Source organism: Peromyscus californicus, unplaced genomic scaffold, assembly GCF_007827085.1.
Source record: "Peromyscus californicus insignis strain IS unplaced genomic scaffold, ASM782708v3 Scaffold_23__1_contigs__length_62951481, whole genome shotgun sequence".
Taxonomy (NCBI): Eukaryota; Metazoa; Chordata; class Mammalia; order Rodentia; family Cricetidae; genus Peromyscus; species Peromyscus californicus.
Window position 1 is genome coordinate 36,281,663 of NW_026294534.1, and position 27,027 is coordinate 36,308,689.

General features: G+C 41.4%; 1 protein-coding gene across 2 annotated transcripts in view; it reads right to left on the minus strand.

Moving 5' to 3' along the window:
- Fam149a (family with sequence similarity 149 member A) overlaps nucleotides 1-24,969 on the minus strand; it is a 50,755-nt gene extending 25,786 nt beyond the window's left edge. The window contains exon 1 of one of the 2 annotated variants that reach the window (XM_052752135.1): nucleotides 24,038-24,969. In XM_052752135.1, coding sequence (XP_052608095.1) covers nucleotides 24,038-24,630 — 593 coding nt within the window. In that variant the 5' untranslated portion in view covers nucleotides 24,631-24,969. The remainder of the gene's footprint in view (nucleotides 1-24,037) is intronic. The other variant, XM_052752134.1, reaches the window with a different exon arrangement.
- Nucleotides 24,970-27,027: the final 2,058 nt, after the last annotated feature.

Here is a 27,027-nt window from a genome sequence, read left to right on the forward strand (position 1 = left end):
AACGATGGTTCTAGATGTACAACTCATCTGTACATATATAAGACCCTGAGTGCAATCTCCAGCTGCAAAAAAAAAAAAAAAAAAATCAAGCTAAAAACTCCAAGATTGAGGCCCCATGAGAATCCATCCTTTCGTGTTAGCAAGTCCATTGCCATCATCCTCAAAGAAACAGGCAACTAAAAAAATCCGGAGCGTGGGAGAAAGAGCCTTCCCCAGGGAAGAGCCCAAAATTGACTATCCAATACCAAATGGTCAGCCCTGAAATCACGTACATATGAGTAACATTATATGGACTGAACAGGTTTTACTTATATAATTAGGATTATTTATTCCTACATAAGTATGTATATACAACTACAATTAAAAAAATAGAGGCCATGGATTTGAGAGTGAGTGAGGGGGAGGTGCATGGGAAGGCTTGGCGGAGGAAGTGGATGGGGGTAAACAATGTAATCGTATTTTAATTTTAAAAAATATGAAAACTCATTTCCCCGTGTTCACAGTCGACAGGATTCAGACATGCTGTCAAGATTGTTTCCTGCTCCATGTGAGCTCACTCAGATTTTTAATCTGGTGACTGATCTGGTCTGGAGAATCCATATTGACTTCATGCAGGTGTCCACTCAATGGGTAGAGAGGTGGCTAATAAATAGCTAAAACCCTGATTTTAGTTGGGCCTTCCTTTTGTGTAGTCTCAAGACATCTTCAAACAGTTCCTGCAACAGGATGGCCATTATTCAACACGGTAGCTCAGGACTCCAAGAAACGAGCAGACACTCAACTCCATCAAAACCTGGCCTGAAACTGTATGTTGACACTTGTACTATAATTAAAGCAGTCATGAAGTCGAAGGCAGAGACATCAAGCCCCACTTCTCATGGGGAAGGATGTCAAAGGATCTACAGCCATCTTGGATCCACAGCAATCCTCCAACTAGTCACAATCACACTGCTCCTGGCCTCTAACATGCTAAGTGCTCTCAAGAGTCTGAGAAGTCTCAGCACATCCAACTGTGGACCACACAGCTGTTTACAGGCCATTTCCTTTGCATCAGAAGCTCTGAACAAAACAGCTCCAACAGGTGTTCAAAACTGTTATTGCTGGAGGGTATCTACTCCTCACTTGGGCCCAAGGGCTGATTGAAAAAAAGCAGGATGAAACTGATATCTCTGTCTTCACTTTGTGTCTCTCACCTTTGTTTTAGCTGAAGGCACAGATAAGCCATTGTCCCAAATTTTGGATCCCTGGATAGACATACCTCACCCAAGGGAAGGCAATTAATTATTCATGAGGACTGTGCAAAAAAACAGGCAACTAAAAAAATCCGGAGCAAAAGTAATATTCTCAGAACCATCTTGTCCCTTCGAATTTTACAATCGTTTCATATTTAAGAAGGCTCTATTTTTAACATCCATTACTATGGTACATTTGTCACAAACAGCCAATCACCATTGGTGTTACTATTAACCGAACTCATTTTTTTTTTCTGATTTCACTAGATTATTAGGTGTTAGTTAATGTTCTCCAGAAAAATAGAATAAATTGGAAGTGCGGCGAGTGTGTGTGTGTGTGTGTGTGTGTGTGTGTGTGTGTGTCCACAGAAATAGGGACTTCTGTGGATGCCCAGAGAGGACCAAAAAGCAGGTTATGGGCTGAAACAATGACCATTTAGTCCACATCTGGACCAAGAGTGCTTAATTATTCAGTCTTGGCCCTTCCTCAACTTCTGTTTAAAATATGAAACTCACCGGGCGGTGGTGGCGCACGCCTTTAATCCCAGCACTCGGGAGGCAGAGCCAGCCAAATCTCTGTGAGTTCAGGTCCAGCCTGGTCTACAAAGTGAGATCTAGGACAGGCTCCAAAGCTACACAGAGAAACCCTGTCTCAAAAAAAAAAAAAAAAAAAAACCAAAAATAAAATATGAAACTCATGTCGGGATCCAGAAGATGAATGTGGGCTCACTGAATCCCTTTATTGGTTTCCCTTCCCAATGTGATTACATTGAATAAAATTCCTTCCCTGCCCCCACCATTACTCACCTTTACTTTCACCGTTACTCATTTTGATTGACATATGGAATGGATGGGCAGAGCCTAGTGGAGCTACCAAGAACCGTGGCTTTGGCCCTGAAAGCTCCAGTTACAAGAGGAGCAATCAACCGTCTACCCAGAGAGTGATCAGTAGGGTGGGGATGGAAGAGCTATGTTGACCCTCTTTGCCACAAACGCAGCAGTGGGAGGCACCGGCAGGCATATGCTGACAACTCCCTGGTGAATATTCCCTTCTGCTCTCTGTCCTCTCCCCGGCCCTTATTCTGCTGTTTCCACCCTCTGCTCTCATCATCAGGGAGAAAATACTTGTGCCATTGCAACCTATTGAGTGGCCTCAGAGCCTGCTTCCTCCAGAAGTTTGGGTAAGGGGTCCAGAAGCCTGCTTCCTTTTAGTCCATGATGGTGGGGTTCTTTACTGCTCCACCAACACAACTCTCCTGTTACACATTGCTGTTGACTTCAATGTCATCAGATTTTCCCATCATCACTTGTGACCTGGCCCTTGGGTTTATCTTAAGGCTTCTGATAGGCTTTTTTTTTTTTTTTTTTTTTTTTTTTTTTTTTTTGCGTTTTGAAAGCCACATGAAGTAAGAAAATGCTTCAGCTATTTCTGGGGTCTTCTAAGCCAAATCCTTGACTTTAGCTTCATCACTGTCTAGGATCTGATCCTTGCACAGAGCCCACTTCCTAGTATTACCTAGAGAGACAGTCTTAGTTTCAGGCCCTTAGATGACCAAGGTGCAGGATCTGAGCTGAGACAATGATCATCTAGTCCATGCCTAGACCGGGACTGCTTAATTATTCATATCTCTTGCCCTGACTCTTATTTCCTGTGGATTCTCTTCAACACTCGAATAGTTTCATTTTAATTTATTTCTATGACATTTAATTCACATCTATCTTGCTTCAATTTCATCATCTAGAACAACACTGCTTGCTTAAGTAGCAAAGTGAAAAAATCTTTTCATTCAATGGATCTAAAGAATCTAGAATCCATATTCTAGACTGTCCACCACTGCTCAGAAGAGAACAAATGAATACACATTTATAAATTAATACTCATTTATATGCACAGCTTCACACACACACACATATATGCACTTCCAATTTGTTCTGTTTTTCTGGAGAACATTGACTAATACCTAATAATCTAGTGAAATCAGAAAAAAAATGAGTTCGGTTAATAGTAACATCAATGGTGATTGGCTCTTTGTGGCAAATGTACCATAGTAATGGATGTTAAAAATAGCGCCTTCTTAAATATGAAACTATTGTAAAATTTGAAAAAAAAATACTTAAAAATACTTACGTTAACCTTCCTTATTCTTTTCCTCCTATTGCTGGTTACCCAAGACTTTGGCATGAAGTTACTGTCATCCCACACTGGAGGGGAGCCAATAGATGGCGCCATAACCCTTTTTTGTCATTATAATCCTTGCACTGAACAAAATACTACAAGTTTTTGTTATTGTTTTGTCTTTTGAGTTTTTGGGGGTTTTTTTTGTTTCTTCAAGACGTAAGATTTACTAAATTTTCATTCCAGAATAGCTGAAGAATCCTATGTAGATCAGAAACCACCCTTTCTGTGGCAATTATCTGGCAAACACGGAACAAAGGATGTGTCATGGTATTAGAATCGGCCATGGGTAGATTCAGTAAGTATCCTACTTCTAAGCTTTAAAACTATCCTGAGTGATTCTTCTCTCTTATACAGAAGAGAAAAGCAAGGTCAGCAACATTTTGCAAATTGCCAAGGGCAAGCAGTTTTATCCAAATTGGCCCATTCTGACCTCATTTATTTACTTTATTAAGATTTGTCTCTATCCATTCTTTGGTTGAGGGGCATCTAGGTCGTTTCCAGGTTCTGGCTATTATGAATAAAGCTGCTATGAACAAAGTTGAGCAAGTGTCCTAGTGGGATGGTTGAACATCCTTTGGGTATATGCCTCAGAGTGGTATAGCTGGGTCTTGAGGTAGATTGATTCCAAATTTTATGAGGGACTGTTATATTGATTTCCAAAGTGGCTGAACAAGTTTGCATTCTCACCAGCAATGGAGGAGTATTCCCCTTGCTCTAATCCTCTCCAGCATAAGCTGTCATTTGTGTTTTAGATCTTAGCCATTCTGATAGGTATAAGATGGAATCTCAGAGTTGAGAGAGAATGTGATACACAATGGAGTATTACTCAGCTGTTAAAAACAATGGCATCAGGAAAATTGCAGGCAAATGGATGGTACTAGAAAAAAATCATCCTGAGGGAGGTAACCCAAACCCAGAAGACAAACACGGCATGTACTCCACTCATAAGTGGATATTAGCTATAAAGTAGAGGATAACCAGGCTACAACAGACCCAGAGATGCTAGGTAACAAAAAATGGATTTCCCTGGGAAGAGGAAACAGAAGAGATATCCTGGGTAGACTGGGGCCAGGTGGGGATGGGAACTTGAGGGATCAGGTTGGGTGTGGTTGGAGGGGGAGAGTACTGAAACAAGTGACTGGAAAGGGGGGGCATTTCAGGGTGAGGTAGAAACTTAATGCAAGGGAAACTCCCATGAATCACAAGGATGACTCCAGCTAAGACTCCTGGCAGCAATGGATGCATAGTCTGAACTGGCCATCCCCTGTGATCAGATTGGTGATTACCCCAATGGTCATCAGAGAGAATTCATCCAGTAGCTGATGGAAACAAATGCAGAGACCCACAGCCAAACATTAGGCCAAGCTTGGGGAATCCTGATGAAAAGAGGGATGTAGGATTGTAGGAACCAGAGAGGTCAAGGACATCACAAGAAACCTTACAGAAACAACTAACCTGGCTGATAGGAACACACAAGTCTAAACCAACAACCAGGGAGCCTTCATGGGACCGACCTAGGCCCTCTACATCTATATGACAGTTGTGTAGCTTGGTCTCCTTGTGGGACTCCTAACAATGGGAGCAGGGACTGTTCCTAACACTTTGGCTGGCTCTTGGGAACCTCTTGCTCATACTGGTTTGCCTTGCCTAGCCTGAAAACAACTCTGTGGAGCATCTCTACAGGGCACAAGGACATTCACTCCATACTTTTAGTCATACTTATATCCATTACCATATATTATCGTCAAAATCTATTGTTCAGCTTCAAGGCCCTGTTAAAATAGGACAAGCACAAAAATGCTTCCAAAAACCTATAAATGGAGATAACTAAGTATTACAGTTAGTTCCGAGTCTGGAGACTCTATGTACAGAATGTGATGTGCCACTGACTTCTGTTCCCACAGATCACAACTGAGTTCTGCAGGTCTCCTTTTTTTAACCTGCACCTGTATCCCCTGAGTATTTGTCAGAAAAAGGAGTCACCAGACCTTGCCTTACTCTTTCCATTTCAGCAGTTATGGGGTGAGAATTCGGGTTTCTCACAAAATCTCAGGGGTTCTGCTCTCTGTGGACCCAAGCTGAGACTGTGAGAACCATGACTCCTATTCATCTGCTTGATGATTCTATCTTTCTGTCCCATTCACAACCATACCCTACCCCTCGAAGGACTCGAGCCCAGGAACCACATCATTGTTGGCCTTGGACTCATCCCTCAATACATACTAGTTATTTAATTATTCTATTTTGTTCGCTTGCTGATTGATTGATTGATTGATTGATTGATTGATTGAGTGTGTGTGTGTGTGTGTGTGTGTGTGTGTGTGTGTGTGTGTGTACAAGCATTCCAGGGCACACATGAGGTCAGAGGACACCTTGCACGAGCTGGTTCTCTTCTTCCACTGTGTGAGTCCAGGGATCTACCTCAGGTTTTCAGGCAAGCAGCCTTACCTACTGAGCCATCTTGCCAGCCCTAGCCTTCTGATTATGGATGATAAAGAGGACCAGACTGAAGCTTTTCTATTACAGAAGAAAATGAGGCCCACCACCGGTCACTCCAAACCAGGCACATAAACCCTAGCTCTAGCACATGAAGTGGTCAGCCAGGCTTCCTCGCATAATTTGCTACTGTCGCCCTAAGTAATACCCACTCTGTCTTTGGGTGGGATCATGAGCGGAAGAAGGGTCTTTCCAGCCATAGAAGAGAACCACCGGATTCTGCATCAGGCCAGGATAACTGGGGAATACTTAGGGCTCAGGAACAGTACACTTGAGAGAACACAGAAGTTCCTCTTCTTGCCGAGGGGTCCTTCGCTGATCAAAGCTGAAAGAAGAACTTGAGTGTACAAGACTCCAGGGCTGACTGTGCACTCGATATTTGCTTCCTGCCTCTTGAGAAGTGAGACTCTGCGCTTCCTCCACCATGCACAGACAGCACTTAGCACCAAGTCGGGCCTGAAAACACCTCACATACAACTGTATTTCTAGTTGACAACCAGAAAAGTGCTGAGGAGGTTGGAAATAGAAAATAAAGGCCACAGCTTTCCATGTTTCAACCCGGGCGTTGGGGTGTGTCTACCATCCACGGCGTCTCAGGGCACCAAACACCTGGGTGAGAATCTTGCAGTGCTTGTCATGAAACATGAGAGAAATCATCCACCACCCCCATTTCACATTCATTAAACTGTTATGCTCTGCTTAGTACACGGAGTAAATACAGAAACGTGAATTCGAATTTGAAAAGCAGGATGCTAAGTCAACTAAGCAAGACATAAAAGAAAAAAATGATGCAAGGTTCTACCTGCGTGAGGCAGGGGAAGAAAGCATGGGGCTGTTTTCTGGGGAGGGAGGAAGGAGAGGGGAGGGGAGAGGAGGAACAGCGGAGGGGAGGTGGAGGAGGGAGATGGATGGTAGTGATGGCGGTTGCACAACATTAAAATCTACCCAACTCCCCAATCGCATTTAAAAATGGTTAAAATGATACTCTTGACATGTGTATTTATTACCACCTAAAACTACACCTCCCAGCTTTTGGAGTAACCTCAACTTGAAAGGAGTTCTAGGAATAATGCAGGACACATGGTACCGTGGTTTGAATGAGGATGGCCTCCATAGGCTCCTAAGTTTGAATATTTGGTTCCCCACTTGGTGGGGATTGTTTGGGAATGGCCCAGAGGGTGGCCTTGTAGAAGGAAGTGTATTACTGGAGGCAGACCAAAGGTTTCAAAAGGCTTGAGCCATTCCCGACCACTACCTGCCTCCTACTTGCGGACCAAGATGAGAACCCCCAGTTGTTCCTGCCGCCTGTCACAGACTCTAACCTTCTCAAACCATAAGCCTCAAATTAAATGCTTTCTTTTATACGTTGCCTTGGTCATGGTGTCTTATCAGAGCAATACAACAAGAAAGTAACAACGACACCTGTTTGATCTTTACCAAGATGAACACTAGAAACGAGTGAACAGTGGAGAAGCAGATAACACTCTCCAAAACCCTCAGCAGCAGCACATGGACCCTGATCCCCACACAGCTGCAAAGGCAGCTTGAAGATGAGGTAGCGGTGGCTCTGATTCTCAACACGTTCTTACGCCTTCCTGTGTCTTACCAGCACAGAACATAGGGAGTGAGAAGCAAAGGCCTCCAATGCCAAGCAGAGAAAGGGTCCATGGAATCACTTATTTATAATAATAATAATTAATAATAATTAGTGTTGAGGAATTCATTTGGGTTGTATGAATTTCCTTTTATGTGAGCACAAGAGTAGTCATGATTTCTAAAAGTTTGAGCAAATCTACAGGATCTATTACAAAAAGGAAAAGTTAGAATTCTAAGTGACAATGAATTGTAAAATAATTTGAGGGTTTGTTTTTTCCTTCATAATAGAATGCAAAACAAAAGCAAGTTTATAAAAAGCAAAAGCTTGCACACATGCCTCCAATAACCAGCACTTGAGGCAAGGCTGGGTTCACACTGAAATCCTGTCTCAAAAGCAGCACCCTCCCTGGAGAAAACATCAGACATTACTAAACTTCATTTATTTATGTTTCCTAGGTTGGCCTCAGGCCATGATATCCTAGCCTCAGCATCCCAAAGCTAGTCTCAGAGGCAAGTAGGCCTTTGAAGTATTCCTTTCATTTAAATGTAACACAATAGAATGACTGGAGAGATGGCTTAGCACTTAGTAGCACCAGCTGCTGTTTCAGAGACCAGAGTTTGATTCCCAGCACCACCATGGCCTCTCAGAATGGGCTGGAGCTCTAGTTCCAGGGGATCTAACTCCCTGTTCTGGCCTCCTTGGGCATAGCACACATGTGGTTAAGTGGCTGTGCTGGCTAATATTTATGCCATCTTGATAAAAGTTATCTGAAAGTAGGGAACCTCAGTTGAGAAAATGCCTCCATCAGATCCAGCTGTAGAGTATTTTCTTAATTTGTGATTGATGGGGGAGGGCCCAGCCCATTGTGGGTGGTGCTATCCTTGGGCTGGTGGTCCTGAGTTCTACAAGACAGCAGGCTGAGCAAGCCAAGATGAGAAAGCCAATATGCAATATTTCTCCATGGTTTCTGCATCAGCTCCTGCCTCTAGTTCCTGCTCTGCTTGAGTTCCTGCCCTTACTGCTTCGGATGATGAACAGTTATATGGAACTGTGAGTGAAATAAGCCCTTTCCTCCCCAAGTTGCTTTGGTCATGGTCTTTCATCACAGCAATAGTAACCCTAATTAAGACAAGTTGGTACCAGGATAGTGGGATATTGCTCGACAGATCTGACCATGTTTTGGGGAAGATTATGGAAGATCTTTGGAACTTTGGGCTAGAAACGCCATTGAGCATTGAGATCCCAGCGAGCTGTTCTGTAGGAGCTTGGAAGAAAAAAAAAATGCTGAGAACATTGCAAACTATGGATGCCTGGCATGTGGAGTTTCGGAAGGAAGCACACAGAAGCTACGTTCCAGAGGTGGCCAAGGTTGTGCCTCATGCTGGCAGTGGAACTTGGTAATGTGAGTCACCCAGGTGGAACTGGTTTTGAAGGCATGAAAGGGTCATGGAGAGCAGCTGAGGCTTGGCACTATGTGGCAATCCTCGAGTCCCTGAAGAAAGCTGAGGAGAGGCTATCAGTGCAAGTGCAGCCCAGCTGCGGCAAGGGGCCCCAGCATCTTTGGAGATGCCAGGACCATTGGATGACCACCCAGAACAGCAGCAATGGTGGTGTGGAGCCTGCCCGAGCTAGAAGACAAGCTGTGTGTGCTGCAGAGGGCAGAGCTGGAGAAGTGACTCAAGCCCTTTGGAGGAGCCCGTAAGACTGTGAGTAAACTCCACATAACTGAACATTGAGTTGTTTATGCTTTTGGAGTTGGGTTTTGCTTTGATTTGACTGTGACTGTGTCCTGGTTCTTCCCTCTTGAAGTAAAAAGGTATTTCATTTATTTGACAGGAGCCTAAAAAAGACTATTTTAGAGAGATTGAATTTTTTTAAGTGTTTGAATAGTTAAATACAGTGGGACTTTTAAAAATGGAATGTTGATATTGAAATGTTGATATTTGTGAGTGATCTTGGAGAAGAACAAGAAAGGAAAGGTTACTAGTGATGAGTTTGTGCATCAAGTTGACAAAGGGCCAATTGTGCTGGATAGTTTTATGTCAGCTTGACACAAGCTAGAGCCATCTGAAAGGAGGGAGCCTCAGTTGAATAAATGCCTCCATAAGATCCAACTGCAGAGCATTTTCTTAATGTGTGATTGATGTGGGAGGGGCCAGCCCACTGTGGATGTTGCCATCCCTGGGCTGGTGATTCTAGGTTCTATAAGAAGGCAGGTTCTATGAGCGAGCCATGGAGAGCAAGCCAGCCAGTAAGCAGCACTCCTCCATAGCCTCTGCATCTGCCCTTGACTCCAGATTCCTGCCCTGCTTGAGTTCCTGCCCTCACTGTTTTTGGTGATGAACTATTATATGGAACTGTGAATGAAACAAACTCCTTCCTCCCCTAGCTGCTTTGATCATGTTTTTTCCATCACAGCGATAGTAACCCTACCTAAGACAACGAACAAAACACCCGTGCACATTAATTTATAAGTAGATGAAACTGGAATATAATATTGTACGGAGATGACAACTCTAAGGAAAGTATTATTAATAAGCTCCTGCTGTGAGTAGTGCCTTGATCTTTGCTTCTATCCCTTACCCAGGAACAAGTTAGGTCTCTGTCTTCCTGTCTTTCACAGAGATGATCAGTAAAGCTGGAACAAACATTAATTCAAACCCAAAAGAAATTTTGAAAGAGAGTATTTCTGGCAATTAATCACATTTCCAGGGCTAGCTGGCTTTACAAAGCTTATTTGGGGTAGTTAAAAATCTCCTCATAAGAGGTCTCTTTTCATGAAAAGACATTTTAATATAGCGCAATTTTTAAATCTTTCATGATTTAGCTAGGAATTACTTTGCCCTGTTAATGATCCCCCAGCATGATTGTTTTAAGTTTTCTTCTAGAACAGTGGGTCTATGTGGTATTGTGTTCCCCAAATATTGTGCATGCTAATAAACTTATCTGGGGTCAGAGACAGAGCAGCCACAATATTAAACATAAAGGTTAGGCAGTGGTAGCACACGTCTTTAACCCTAGCATTCTAGAGGTAGAGATCCCTCTGGATCTCTGTGAGTTCAAGGCCACATTGAAAATGGCCAGGCATGGTGACACAGGCCTTTAATCCCAGAAAGCGAGCATTTAATCCCAGGGAGCAATGGAAGGCAGAAAAATATATAAGGTGTGAGGACCAGGAACTAGAAGCATTTGGCCTGGTTAAGCATTTGGCTGGTTAAGCTTTCAGGCTTCTAGCAGCACAGTTCAGCTGAGAGTCATTGGGATGAGGACACAGAAGCATCCAATCTGAGGAAACAAGACCAGCTGAGAAGTTGGCCAGGTGAGGTTAGCTGTGGCTTGTTCTGTCTCTCTGATCTACCAGCATTGACCCCAATAACTGGCCTCGGGTTTGATTTTATTAATAAGAACTTTTAAGATTCATGCTACAGGTCTATGTGTGTATCTATATATGAATACATATATGCATATGTATACACACACACACACACACACACACACACACACACACACACACACAGTAGGGTGTTAGTCAGTGATTTAGAAGGATGAATTTTTCTGCAGGAAAACAAATGGAACCATTAAGCAAAACTAGATTCAGAAAAAAAATTGTCTATTTTTTCTCATATGGAGAATATGTTTAAGACATGAAAGTAGAAAGGGGTGGTATCTTAGTTATGGTTACTATTGCTGTGAAGAGACACCATGACCACAGCAATTCTTATAAAGAGAACATTTAATTGAGGTGGCTCGCTTACAGTTTCAGAGGTTCAGTCCACTATCATCATGACAGGGAGCATGATGGTGTGCAGGCAGATGTGGTGCTGAAGCTGAGAGTGCTACATCTTGCAGGCAACAGGAAGTCCGCAGACAGACACACTGAGGGAAGCTTGAGCAAGAGACCTCAAAGCCTGCCCCTACAGTGACACACTTCCTCCAACAAGGCCACACTTACTCCAACAAAGCCACACCTACTAATAGTGCCACTCTCTATGAGCTTTTGGGGACCAATTACATTCAGACTACCACAGGTGGGGAGAGGTGGAGGGAACAGAAAGAGGAATGGGGACTTTGAGAAAATGAAAGGTCTAGCAAGAAGAGGATGAGGGATAAGAGAGCAGTGGTGAGTCAGTAGAAATCGTTAGAGTGCATTATATTCATGTAGGCAAGAGTAATAGTGAAGTCTACTATTTTGTTCAATTAATATATGCTACAAAGAATAAAGCACTCATTGTCTAGATAAGGCAGCTTTACCAAAATACCACAGACAGGAATGCTTCAGAGAATCTGAATCTCAACAGTATTGGAGGCTGGAAATCCAAGATCAAGAGCCCAGTGACTTGGTCCCTGTTGAAGGTCTACATCTCAGCTTGCAGAAGGTCACCATCTCCCAGGGAGCTCACACGGGCTCCTCTCTGTGTGCATAGAGAGTGGAGAAAGATCTCCCCCACCTCATAAGAATTCACATCCTATTAGGTACATCCCACCCATCCAATCCAAATAATAAGATAAAAAATCTTATTATTTCCTGAGAACCCATTCAAAACACCCAAACACTGGGGGTCGGGGACTCAACATAGGAGCCTGTGGATGAACATCCAGCCATTTTGTCAACAATAGCCACAATACCAACTTTGCAGTCACCAAACATCCATATACATAAACCTCTGCTTCTGGCTTTGTTCTCACTCTCTAATGCCAGTATCATGCTGCCTTGCTTGCTGTTACTATAACTTTTAGTACATTTTCTACCTGTTAAAGTAACTATTTCATCGTTCAGATTTTCCCAAGAAATTGGGATTATTTTCCTGGCACAAACGAACTCTGAAGAATTCTGTGTACACAACTACCTACTGTAGTTTATTGGATTTACTTCCCAGTTTTAGGTCTCTTGACTGTTGACATTAGTCTTTTATATACTCAAATGTTAGATCTGCATTTTAAACTAAAATGCAGTTTTGACTATTGGACAAATTCACTTCACGGTTATAAAAATGATCTCACCCTGTGTTTCAGAATCCCTGCACCCTTCCATTTGATTTTGATTGCCATGATCTGTGGACAGAAACCACAAACATTTTTTTTCCTTGCGTCTGTAGAGGAAACCTTAAGAGTGGGCACTGATGTCCTCAGATTCATTAAATGATGCGTCTTCTTATACTTTTCGTATATGTTATTGGTGTTTATAAATGAAGAATTTTTATATCTTCTCATAGACTGGTCATTGTATCTTTATGTAACAGCCCATGTAACTTTCACTCTTGCTTCCTGTTTGAAAGCCCAACCTGCTCTGATATTCTAAAACCCACACTGACTCTCTTGTATTTAGAATGATTATATGTAGCAACATATAACCCACATGTAAACATTTCTACTTCCTTATATGTAAGTGATGTCCTTAGTAAACAGTACTGAATTGTTGCTTGCAGTTTACACTCAGAGGGGATTATTACATTTACTTCTCAAGGCAGACTGAGCTGTGAGCCCTGGCCACTGCAGGTCTCCTTAATCCAATCAGGAACTGAGAAGATCTGAAACTGGGTTTCAGAGCCAGGCAAGCTGGCTGATTTGCAGCTCATCTTAACTCTTGAGTGGGCTTTGAAGTTGCTGAGCTTTAGCAGTTGCTCACAGCTGGTAGTTGGTCTGAAACAACCTGGTCTATGGTGGCTGGAAGTAGAGCAGAGGTAAGTTTTGTAGGAGATATAGTACAGCGTGTGATGTGAAAGCCCATTCATCTTCCAAAAGAATCTTCACCAAATCATATAGTCTTTTCTTCATGGTTTAATGCAAAAAATGACTCATTAATTATTTATAAGGAAAGTCGAGTTGCCTCCTGCTTCATAGTCACTGTGGGGCAAAATCAAACATTTTCACCAAAGACAGCCAATACATGGATTCAATGCGTGTTTGTAGCACATATGCACAAAGAGTGTTAGAATCAAAGTGTGCCACTACATTACCAACAACTGAGATATGATAAATAATAAAGAAGAAATGTAATTCAATATTGACCTTGAATTCAATTTCTTCTGTGAGCAAATAAGCTCTGGAATACAGCAGATGCATTTCCATTAAATAAAGATTAGCTCTTCACCATGATAAAGATAAAAGTGTGATTTAGTATGATAAAAGTGTGATTTTTGTTGTAGTTGTTGTTTTTACCATAAGAAGAAAATAACAGTAGGTGTTAAGGTTTTCCACAGAAGATTCTGCATTTCCTTTGTTTTAAAATATTTAGTGGAATCTCTCCAAAGGACAGAAAATCCTAAAATAACTGCTGCAGAGTGTAATTTCTTCTTACCCATGAGTCATCACAGTTCTGAATGTCAAAATCAGTGGTAAGGTGGGACCCCCTCCCAGAAAAGTAGAATTAACTTTGTCCATGATTTGTGTAAGGGAATAAACTTTTTTTCTAGCACCTTTTTTCTTATAAGCCCTTATTTTCCTGGGGAGACTAAGGGTTTAAGTGAAGCAAATATGCTGACAATTGCTCATGAATGCTTAATATGAACTAGGAAAGTAAGGACACAACAGTGAAAAACTTTTGCTTTTTGGGAACTATTAACATAGGATTATTAAAAACAAAAGGTTTTAATAACAAAAATTTATATTAAAAATTTATTTTTAATAACAAAAATAGATTCCAGATCCCAAAGGGCAATGGCACTCAAAGTATTTAGGAAGAACAGAAATGCCATGGCTGGAATTTTTTAACGTCATTATTATTCAGCCTTCCAGGGAGCTAGAGAGCAGCCCATCATCTTGTCCTATGGAAAATACGGTGTTTACAGGACACAATGAATTAATCCTTTAAACTTAAAAAAATTATTCACACTTATTTATTTGTGTATTTTTGTATTTATTTATTTGTTGGGGTAGAGGTGTGAAAGCCAGACAGACAACTTGCTGTCCTAGGGATTGATCTCAAGTCGTCAGACTTGGCAGTAACTAAGCACCTGGCCCAGGAACCCTTTATATATAAGAATACAGCAGGTCTTTTATGTTGCTTCTTCAATGTATCTTTCTCCATCCAATACTATTTCTTGGTCTTTGCTTCCAAGCATTATGGTTATTTGTGGCCCTCAAGTCTGCTATGGTTTGGATGTGACTTACCCTATAGGCTCCCATGTTTGAACTCTTGTTCCCCAGCTCATGGTGCTATCTTGGGAGCCTAGAGAGTCTTTGAACCTGAGGACATAGCCACCAGATATAGGTTACTCTGTAGGTCACTGAGGGCTGTATTATAACCTTGGTTTGGACTTGCCTCTGCAAACCAACATAAATTCTTCCTCCTGTAAGTTGGTTCTGTCAGAAACTCTGTCATGGCAGTAAGAAAAATGCTAATACGCCTTCTCTCAAAGTTTCCTTCAACTATTAACAATATTAATGTTTAAGACCTGATGTGTATTAAACCCCTATATTATAACTTAGTACTGTGCTAAGTCCCTGGTGTGGTTATCTCACTTCCACTTGACAATAGCCCCCTCCAAGGGTGCCTAGTAACTCTCCCTCTTCCTCCCATGAGAAAATGCCTCACTGTATTTACATCCCACCTACGGTAGTAGAGTTTCCCATTCCCTGGCCAGCTGACACACACACTGTCCTCCACATGTTTCCAAGGTTTCCTGCACCAGCTGCAGAAAAGTGACATCACTGCCCTGTGTTAAAGATGTGACTGAGCTGCTTTCCTTTGTGAAGACTGCAGCCACAGGAGGTCCAGAAGGCAACCACACACGCTTTATTTTAACCCCAAATCTGCACATGAGAAGTGACCGCTACAGTGTCCACCATGTAGACCTATGTTCACCAGAACTTAGTCATTGCTGTCTGTATTTCTTTGACATCATTGCTTTCAATGTGATGTTGATATCTTCTATTAAAAATCATTATAAAGAATTGGAGTTAATTGCTATACTTTTAAAATCATTAGTTAATAAATCTTTGAAACTTAAAAAACTGGGTTTTTTTTAGATCCTCAAAACTGTTTCATTTCTTTTAGAAATCAATGGTCAAAAATGATCTCCAATATATCCTCATTAGGCAAACACGAATATCAGTACCTGGCCAGTATACGGTTTGTCAATATTTGATTGTAATGCTGACTCCTAAGTGAAACTTTTTATTGAGAAAATGCTTACACACCAGGATGGCCTTCCCCCAGCCTGTGGTCTATCCAATTGCTTCTCCTTTTCATTTTTTTCTAGAAAGAGTACTTACTCATTATCTGATTTATTAGTATAGTAAAATGTTTCAGTGTTACGTGTGTGTGTGTGTGTGTGTGTGTGTGTGTGTGTGTGTGTGTGTACAAAATAAAAATGAACCAGAAGTGAGTCTATAAAGTGCAATTTTTTTAAAAAGGTGTGACTATACAATGACTGGTGTTTTAGTCTGCTCTTCAATATAGGCAAAACTAAGTGCCTTATGTGATGTCTTTGTTGGCACTAATAGCTACATAATTTTGAGAAGATACTTTTAGATTTCTATAGTGACTTTTTCCTTTTCAGAACTTTCCCCATTAAAAATCAGTTTGTTGCAGGAAAACTATTACACATTTCTTTATAGTAGAGGGAAGCAGAGTTAGGTCTTTTCTACCTGAATTAATCCATACAAAAATACCCCAGTGTGCATGCGTGTGAGTGTGTGTGTTGGGGGGAGGAGGCTTGTGAATGCATGTGAGCACCTAGAATTGAATCTTCCATTTTTATCAGCTGTATGAAAACAGACAATTTCTTATACTTTCTCAGACCAGTCTCCTCATCTGTAAATGGGAATGTATTACTGCCTTATGTACTTGAGAGCTCCTGAGAATGTATGTAATGCAACTCTGCAGCATTTGGTAACTGGTGGACAATGAACCCCCTGGCTGTTATTTTAAATATCTGTACAGTATATATTTGAGTGATGTTCATATCAGCACACTTGGAAAAATGGTAAAACTGGTCATTGCAATACACATCTGACCAAGTAGACCTTTTCTTGGGGGATATGCTGCCTGCTTCTTTAGAATGTGCTTAATATGGTAGAACTATAGCTCTCTATGCTTTGTGTTAAGGCACTGACTTAGCAATGATTGTGTTGATTTGTAGATAGTGACTTACTTTATTCAATACAGACTTTTTCTTCAAGAGTTCTGCAGACACGTGGATATAAACTATTAGCTTCCAGAGGGGCTTCATCCTCATCCATTTTAGTAAAACTTTCAAACAGCTACATTATTTGAAAATAATTTCAAAAATTATAATACGAATTGAAGGAGACAATAATTCTAGAAAGAATATATAGGTATACACACACACACACACACACACACACACACACACACACACACACATATATTCACCATAAAAGATATTTTATTTAGCTGTAGTTATCCTCAACAAATACCAATAGGGAAAGCCTTTGTGACATTTTTCTTGGTCATTGGCAAAGACCTTCCTTTCTAAGTTCATATATATAAGCATTGCAAAGGCTTTAGTTAGATTCTTTTTTTAAAAAAAATATGATATCCTTATTAGCTTCCTTTGTTTCTCCAGAATCAATGGCCAAAGTCTGATTTTTTCCAATGGTATTAATTAATAGTGTTCATTTGATTATTTAATTAAGCATATGCAGTATTTAATGAGTCATATCTTGCTAAGTATGTCTATGTGGTGCTATTAGGCCATAAAAATCTTTAGAGAGAAAAAACAAAAATATTTAGAGAACTTTGATTTTGTACATACATTATAAAATTCTGTATATCCAAATACATGTATGTGATCTGCTATCATCAAATGAAATGAAACAGTTATTTGCACTGTACCCAGGAGGCAAGAGAGTTCTCTGTATTATGTTTAAAAGACAACAATTATATCCAATAATACAAGAATACTTGAATTTAGCTGTTGTCTTTTCCCTCATGTTTTCATTTTTCTTGGTTCTTTCCCATGTTTTGAGAAGTCTAAAAGATGTGTGTGTGTGTGTGTCCATGTGTTTTCATGTGCATGTGTTTGCGTGTATGTGTGATTGCATGGTTTGTGTGCATGTGTTTGCATGTGTATGTGTTTACATATGTGTGACTGTGTGTGTGTGTATGAGTGTCTGCACATGTGTTTTTCTGTATGTTGTTCTTGCTGTCATTGTTGCTGCTGCTGTTCTGAATAGATTCATAAAACAGATAAAGCACAAGACTATCATCTCCAGCAGCTCCTGGGAATGTGACAGAAGCAAGGGGGAAGACACCTCTAATGTGATGGGCCTTTGTGAGCTCATCCAGGTGAAGGACAATACAAGATGTACCAAGGAATCCAGTGATGCCAGAAGACATCAAATAACAAGTGGGTTTCCTCCTCTCCATGAATCTCCTGGTCCCGTGTAACACATCAGAACATGGCTCCAGACTAGACCAAGGCAAGGATGATCCCAGACAACAGAGTTTCAGTTTCCACCCTTTGGCAGCTTCCAAACTTCAAATACAAATTAAATTTAAGCCATGGGAAACCCCCTCATGTGACACAAAGCCAATGACCTCATCATGACATAGGATGCTTGAGATGAGAATTACCATTACCCACTAGTTTTAAGCGACAGACCACATATTTGTAACACAAGAAACTTCCTATGCATAAGTCAAAGGCTTTCCTTGGGTGGAATTATTTAGGTAGGCTCTGACTTAGGAGCGAAACTGCCATTGGGGGCTGAGAATGACTAATAGAGGCTGATAGCACATGGCTGTTAATTTACATTATCAGCTCTGAGCAAAGCATAAAGTATCAATAATTCCTTTCTCTGTATTCTTGGCTGGCATCTGTATTGCCATGGCTAAGCATCCTCAATTTCAAGTTATCTGAGCAATTTAGAAAACCTCATCTTCAACTATAGGATACACTTTGACTACTCTTCAGCCTACATAAGAGAGCAAAGTATAATTACTTAGCTGCATTTTTCTTAGTATCTTAAAATTTTTGTTGGTGTAGTAAAAATATATCTAGTAAGGGCTACCTTAACCCTCCTTAAACTGTCTACAGTACTTGGGCATTTTAAAAAATGTTTTTAAGTAATTGCAGATATCTTAATAATATAGCAAATGAATTAATGGAGGAAAAGATACAAAATATGATTTAAAATACTTCATTATTATAATCAATAAAACTTTGTCAGTTGCTCTGAAGTTTACAAATGCTTTTCTTAGCTTGTGTTGTCTTTGTGGACAGAGGTAACTAGAGAAATACTGGTCAAGCAAGACAAGGAAAACACATACATTTCTCATTCTGAAAGATCTTAAAATATCCATGGATAAAAATAAAGCACATTAAGTATTATGTGTAATATAAGGCAACTGTTGGAGAATGCATAATCTATGCATACCCATCATCAGCTACTTGGAAGGTTGTCTATGTATCCAGACCTTACCTTTCTTCCAAATTTGTGTCAAAAATTCCCAGCTTATCTAGACATTTACCTGAGACTTCAAGAGACATCACAAAATGAATTCCTCATCTTCTGGACAGAACTACTACTTCTGTGTTAATTCTATGTTAATGACATTCTCCTCCTGTACATGAAAGTATCATCAGCTTTTCCTCTAGCTTCCTTTTTTTTTTTTTTTTTTTTTTTTTTTTTTTTTTTTTTTTTTTTTTTTTTTTTCCTCTGTGTTGCCAGGTCTTGTAATAGTTGTCATACTAAAGTTTTTATATCTGTGTCCAGACTCCTTTCCCTTTCCAGTGGTGACAATGATCTCCTCCTCCTCCTCCATGTATCTGTGTGTTGTGGGTATGGTATGCGCACATGTGTGACTGGTGTCTTTCATTCTGTCTTATTACCTTGAGACGTAGTCTCTCACTGAACCTGGAGCAAAGCTGGCAGCCAGCAAGTCCCTGCCATCCTTCTGTCTCTGGCCTGGTCCTGACTTTTCTATGTGGGTCTACATTGACACCATGGGCCTTGCCAGTGCCTCTTCTCTGCATAAACACATCAGTCACTCTTCCCTTGTTAACTGAACACAACCTGGTAGCCAAGGTTCTCCTTGATTTTTCTCTAAATTCCTCACAAAAGCTGGCTTCTAGTAATGTCATCTCCTCCCATGGCATGTTATTTTGCACCCTTATGCTTTGTCTCACAGATTTAGTCTTCTAGAATGTTCTCCCAAATCCTGAGTAAATAAATGCCCCAATTTCAATTATTTTCTTTCTTTTTTTAGAATTCAGATTCCCTGGCACCTCCCTTGCCCTGCAGGTTGATTTATGAGCACCCCTCTTTCTTGGCTCTGTGCTCTTAGAGATTCATTTGAACCCTCTCCTGGATCATTCATCTTTTTCATACTCTGACAATTAAAGTCTAACTCCCTGCAGATCCTATATAGAACAGGTATTTGTAATATATAGGTTGACAGTTCATGTTGGAAAGTAACATTAACTTTTACTGAAGATTGTAGCAGGAAACTCTACTCTTGTACAAAGGATGCTAACTGTGAGTGATAAATACTATATTCAGAATACCGAACATTCTAAAATAATAGCAATAGCTGTTTATGGAGTGGGTCTATGCCAGGGGTGTGAAGAAGTGAAAGGCAGGTCTGAGACAACCAACAGGTCAGAGATTGGGATAAGCAAGAGGTGGGAAGATGAGAATAATTTCCAGATGTGCCAGCAACATCTACAGGCACAGGGAAGCCTTGAGCTGTGAAGGCTGACACTGGACTAGGGACTTTTATATTATACATTGCCTCTTTTAATGTCTACAGTATCCTTGACTGGAGATTATTATTTCCAGTTTAATGGAGGAGAAAGTGAGTTGAGTGAGGTGAATAGCTGTTAGTATTGTTAGGACTCCTTAAAAAAATAACATAAAAGAGAATTTGGATCTACTTTAATCTGACTTTAATAGTGCACTAAAAATTTTCACTAATTTGAGTGAATTATTGCTACTATGCAACTTGAAAGGATCCCAGCCCCATTGCGTGTGGTTGTTGTTGTATACACATGCTGTGTATACAGACTATTACATAGAAAAATACCTAAACTTGCTCCATCAAGATACAGCAGGAGACTAACCACTAGCTCAGACACAGTTTTAAGATTTTTAAATAAAATAACAAGGAGAACAATTTAAAGTTAAAACCAGCTACTGTCTCTAAGCAGTAAGAAGAAAATTGTTTTATGTTTTAAAAAAGCTATATGTTGAAAATCATGTAAGTTTGTGTGTTCGTGTTTTTGTGTGCATGCATGTGTGTATGTGTGTGCATGCATGTACGTGTGTGTGCATGTGTATATGTACGTGTGTGTGTGCGTACATGTGGAAGTCAAAGGACTCTGTCCATCTTGTTTTTGGAAAAAGGGTCTCTCATTGGTCTGGAACTCACTGATACAGCTAGGCGGGCGGGTCAGCAAGGTCCAGTTATTTGACAGCATCCACTTCCACAGTGTTGGGATTACAAGCACACACCCCTAACTTATTTTATGTGCACAACTTACTTTATGGCGATGAAATTCAGGTCCTTGAATTTGTGTGGCAAGCACTTTACCAGCTTATCTATTTCTCTAGCCCAGGACTATGACTTTTAATGAAAGGTTTTAATGAAAGACATGGTCATATGACTAATAGAATGTAATAGCCACTTAACATTTGTAGGCTGAGCTTATGAGTCATTGCTGAGGAACAGCAAGTCCCAGGAGAAAGCATTACTTACTCTGAGAAAATACCACGACGACAAAACAGAAAGCCCTAAGAACAATCATGGTAAAAGAAGGACAATTAAATTGCTTCTTGGTTTTTGAGATTAAGAATTCATGAAAGTGAACCATATGAGGAAGAAAATATTTTCATTCATTCATTTAATGTGTTTTTACTAAATCCCTTCATGAGCATGTCTTGCCATAAGCATCATGGTTATCTAATAAAGAACATAAAATGTAACTGGATCACAATATTGTGGGGGTGAAAATGGACAATTTCTGTATAAAGGGTGGGTAATGACTAGCATTCTGCATTTTCCCTAAACATTCAGAAGTTGATCACAGGAAAGGAGATAATCTTCCTTCTTGGTGTTATATCAATTGCTAGGAATTCTTTCATCTGTAGAGTAAATTAAAAAGGCCTTTACAGGGAACCAGAAGTGAAAAATGAGAACGAAGGGCTAGTGGGAAATGAGGCAAATGGAATGCAGCATAGAGAGAACATGTACAGGGAAGGAGGTGGAGGCAAACATAAAGAGGTTTGGAATGCATATCCAGGGCTGTGAGAAAACAAGACAAAGAAAGAAAACTCAGTTTCCTCCACCTTGACTCAAAGGTAGCCCTATCTACTTACCTACTCATCTGTCGATGATCTATCCTCTATATGTATCTACTTACCTATCTACCTGGCTGTTTATTCATCTATCGTCTACCCACCTATCTTCTGTGTCTCTCTGCCCTCTGACTTTCTTTCTTTCTTTCTCTCTGTGTGGTTCTCTCTAGTCACCTACCCAAACCAGGACTTCAGATCTTCTTCTATAACTGAGTGCTATGGTTTTAGAGTTGGGTCTGCGTCTCCCAGGGATGAGTTCCCATTTGTTTTACATGTAGTCACAGTTCTCCCTAGTCATGCTTTGCCTCCTCCTATCTCCACATTAACCATGCCTCCCTTCACAGGTCCAATGGCTTTTGAAAATTAATTGTTCACTTTTAACATTATAATCAAGCAGACTAGCGGCAGTGTGTATCTCCCGACAGGTGAACCGGCAAGGAGATAATCTAAATTCATTTTCTGATAATGTTTACTTATTCCATATTACAAACAGCATAAAGGAAAAATACAGAATACATCAGCCTGTTCCTCTTCGTTTCTACGTTTCACTGAGAAAAGAATTAGGTGTGATGAAAAGAAATATATATCTATAGAGAAAATTGTATGCTTAGGCTTGTTGGCTTGTCTGCCTTTGTTGATACCTTTGGCTTCAGCTATAAAGTGTAGGTGCATGATTGGGAAGATTTTTGAAAAAAACACACCTTTGGTGCATTTTATTTCTAGAAGCAACTAAAACTCAGTTTCTTCTCTTTCAGTAAAATTAGATGTCTTTGCTAATGCAGATTAGCTCTGCAAATAACACCAAATGCCATTATTTAAAAAATAATTATTGCAAAGGTTTTGGAAAATACAAACATGAACTCATATGTGCAGGAAACAAGGTTAATGCCACTTCCTTTCCTGGCTATTCTGCCTGTTCTAGTATCTATTTGGGCCGAGCCTAGAGTTTAAGGTCTCTCTGTTGATTTGTTTGCTCATAAAACATTAACTGCATTACTGTTAAGGGCCAGTTGCTAATAACAAAGGCTTAATTCCTTAGGTAATTGGAGTAGCTTTCCAAGTGCAATTGATTTTCCTTGGAGGGGTGGGAGCAGATAACTGGTTGATAAACAAATTTTGGAGTATAATATTTCAAATGAATGACTTAATTTTACTTACTATTACATAATTCCCTGCTTAAGCATTGATAAGGATGTCAGGTACTTTTGTGAAACTCTACCTGTTTACACTGTGAATGAATTAGAGTCAGTCTTCAAGAAAACCCCCTTCAGTCAAAACTTTGTTGAGTGAAGGTGGCAAATGGCTGAGGTATGCCACCCAACTCTTCACGCAGAAACCTGTCTGAAAATTGGTTACTGGGATCTGCCTTTGACCATTTTACCTTTTTTCTATAAGCATTCAAAAAGACAAAAAAGTATGCACTTAAAAACAGTGATATGTTCTTCTCACTAAAAATAGAATCCACTGTTATTCTAGAGTCTAGAATGTTTTTTGTAAGAGTGATGTGTTCATTGTGCTCTTGATTTCAAAAGGGCATGTGCATTTGTGTGTGTGTGTGTGTGTGTGTGTGTGTGTGTGTGTGTGTGTGTGTGTGTGTGTGTGAGAGAGAGAGAGAGAGAGAGAGAGAGAGAGAGAGAGAGAGAGAGAGAGAGAGAGAGAGAGAGAAACAGAGTGCATTCACTGAGGAAAGTAGCCTCCAATTCCCATTCAGGTGAAGTCAGCCCACATTTCTATAGTAACGCAGGGCCCAAGATGGAACTCAAGACCTCTGGGAGAGACATAATCCTAAGCATCACAGGTCTCCTTTGTATTGGATGATGCGATACTTATGTAAATTAACTAGATGTCACAGAAAAGAAAGCCATTCCACTTGGGATCAGAAAGACTTTAGCTGATCCTTAGAAACTATGGAAGAGCTGCTGTTTAGCTGTTTCTTAAAATCAAACCATTGCTGCTGTGGTATAGAGTGGGTTCACTGGCACACTCGTGTATTCTGTCGCAAAGACGGGGTGCTGAAGAAAGCCCTGTGAAAACCTGACTCATCATTTAGATTTCAATGCTTTGGGTAGCAGAGACCTAGCATGCAGTCCCGCCCCTCCCCCTCCTTTTCTCCCCAGATTAATAGAAGTTTACTCTGAGAATGTTAAAGAAAAGTTTCCCATAGTCTGTGTTGGAAAGGACCAGAAAGCCTGGGAGTGGGTGGAAATGAATCTGGGAAGAGATGTAAGGCAGGCAGAGGGTGGGGATCAAGATCGACAGACTGCGACTCACCCTTCTGGGTCGTCCTGGGAGTCGCTGTCAGAGACCCACTCCTCCCCGATGTCGGGCAGGGTGAAGAACAGAGTTTTGGGGACAGGCCCTGGGGCCATCCACGTGCTGGACTCTCGCTCTCCGGGACCCGTCGACTGACGAGTGTTCCTTGGACTCGAGGCTGCACTGCTGTTGTTGCCAGCGGGCACAGCGACAGAGGGCAGGGTCGCCCAGACAGTGCCTGGGCCTGGCAAAGCCACTGATGCCACGGAGCCCGAGCCGCTGCAGGGGGCTAGGGGCGGCACTCTGGATGCTCCTGGGCTGCTGGGCAGAGACCCCGGGAACCCTACGGCTTCCACTCTGTGAGTGGCTGAGGAGCTCCTGGAGTGCGAGGCAAGATGCAGAGGGGTGGAGGGCTCCCGTGAGGCTGTGGTGTCTGGAGGCAGCGATGGGAGCAGAGTTAGGGTCGCTGCCTTGCTAAGCGACGTGCTGGCTCCGGAGACCACTGATCCTGTGGCCGTCGAGCCTCCAGGGTGGCTGGGGACCGCAGAGGACCCCGAGGTCTTGAAGATCTTGGCAAAGAGAGACCCCAGGTCCAACACAGCGACCTTCATGCCTTGATCCTGGAGAGGCTACCGTTGCTGCCACCACAGGGAGGTCAAGGACACCAAGCTCTGGGCTGCAGGGCTCCATCCACCGCCACCTGCAGCGATCTGGACCAGGCGGCCCTGGGGACGAGCGTGGTCCTGGGGTCCTGGCACACAGGGCGCTTGAGGCTTCTTTCTCCACCACAGCAACCTCTTTAGCTCCTCAAGAGTCTGACAGACCCTCCCCAATGGATCCACAGATTGCTGAGTTTGTGATCAAGGGACACAGGCCACCCTTTGCAAGGAGCAATCCCTCCTGTCTCACAGGGTAGTGAGACCTCTAAAGGAACAGGGTCATGGAGATAAAGAAGAGGACTAGTGTTTGGTGTACAGATTACGGCCTGAGCTCACTGGAGATTCCCTCGCTGGCTGGCCCCTGGGGCAGCATTGGCGGTTGCTAAGCTAAACAAAACCCTGCTAAGCTCCCTGCTAATTGGACTCCAGACTGTAGCCTGGGCTGCATCCACAATAGAAACAGCAGCTCCCCTCCTTGACTCCTGCCTTAAAGCAACAGTTTCAAATTTCTCCATCATCCTTACAGCTTCAGGCTCCCCAGGAACTAGGACACTGAGCATAATCCCTCCAAGCATATGCATCAATTCCAGAATGTTTTGGAACTCATTCAGGCTGACAAGGCCAAATGGACTATGCTCATAATCGATTTTTCAATGTGGGACGGGTGAGCAAGAAGGTGAATTGAAGGAATATGCTTGAAACAGGATCATCTTCCCTTACCCCGAGATTATTTTCTGTTCACTGGAGACATCAAGAGGGCTTACGTGGAACAATGGCGTTTTATCTTGTTTGATAGAATATGTATGACATGTAGAGTAGGCCTGTGGACACTTGCAGCAGGTGAGGTCTGTGTTGAGTAAAGTTTTGCACAAGCCATGGACAGGGTTTATTCATTGATACGAGGAGTGGTCAGCTTTGACCTCTATATAATTTTGTCTTTAGCAAGATAATAAATGGGATTCTGAGCCGTGTTTTCATGCCTATTAGTTTACTTTGCTTCTTTACTTGTTACCGCCACCAACCCTACGAATGAGCATGTCAGAGGCACTTTTAGCAAATTTCAAGATTCCTTAAGCACGGAGAGGTAAAGAGATATGTTCTTCCTGAAGTATAGAAAAACAAACAGAACAAAAACTAGTTTCTTATCTATCATATGTTGTGGCTGGTAAAAGCCCTGAGAAACAAGTGCAGCATGCGACCACCACTTCAGTGAAGCATCTGCAGAGAGAACGAAAAAACGAGTGAACAATAAGGTCCCAGTCCTAGTTAGATTCTGAGACTAGGAAGGGTATGTCGCCGTCAACATGGGAGGATTAGAAGTAAGGGTCAGGATGAGTGAGTGGCAGATAAACACAGAAGGACAGTGGTGGACCATAGAGACCGAGGTGCCAGAGCCGGACCGGAAAAGCTGTGCCAACTCTAGAAGGATGCAAGGCCACCAGAAGCAGGCTGGCATTGACCAACACCACTTCATATATTCGTGTCACTCCCCCTATGCTGCAACTTCCCAGGTGGTCCCCAAAGTGTGGAAAGTCCATCAGATCACTGAACTATTTCATATAGCTCCTTAAGATTGCAATTAATGCTATGTGAATGGCTGATCCTTTGTCCTTTCTCTCTCTCTCTCTCTCTCTCTCTCTCTCTCTCTATATATATATATATATATATATATATATATATACACACATATATATGTATATATATATACCTACATAGTATATATGTATATTACATACAAACATACACTCATATAATTCTTGTTTATACTACAGTAATATTTTGGGATCGCAGTTGACCTCAGATGAAATCATAAGACAAAAAACTGGGTAACAGGACTATAGGATAATCGAGTTCAGACCTGGTCATTTGCATGGACCGTAATCAAACAGGGTGATGTACTCTGAAGAGGAAAGGGTTTTGAGAACAGTCACATGGGAGAACACCTCAGCCCATGTGGTGACAGAGGTGTGGGACACCACAGCTGAACATTACCATCCAGGGTGGAAGAGGAAGAGAAAAATCTTGACTTGTAGGTTTCCAAGGGATCACAGCTCTGCAGATAACCAGTGCAGGATTTGTAGCCTGTAGAAGTGTGCTATTTTAAACCATCCAGTTGTGGTAATTTATTATGATAACCCTAGGAAATGGTTAGGGTATTAATTAACTGGAGAGGAGCCCTCACAATCACACAATTTTACTTGTAATTCTAGAAGAGTATTCAGTAGATATATAGGCTCTAAACAGCTAGCTATTGATTCAAGTGATGATAACAATAGTCTCTAATCCATAGAGAAAGCAATTGAAAGGGAGGTGGCATTGTAGGAAGTACCAGTGTCAGTTAAATGGTGG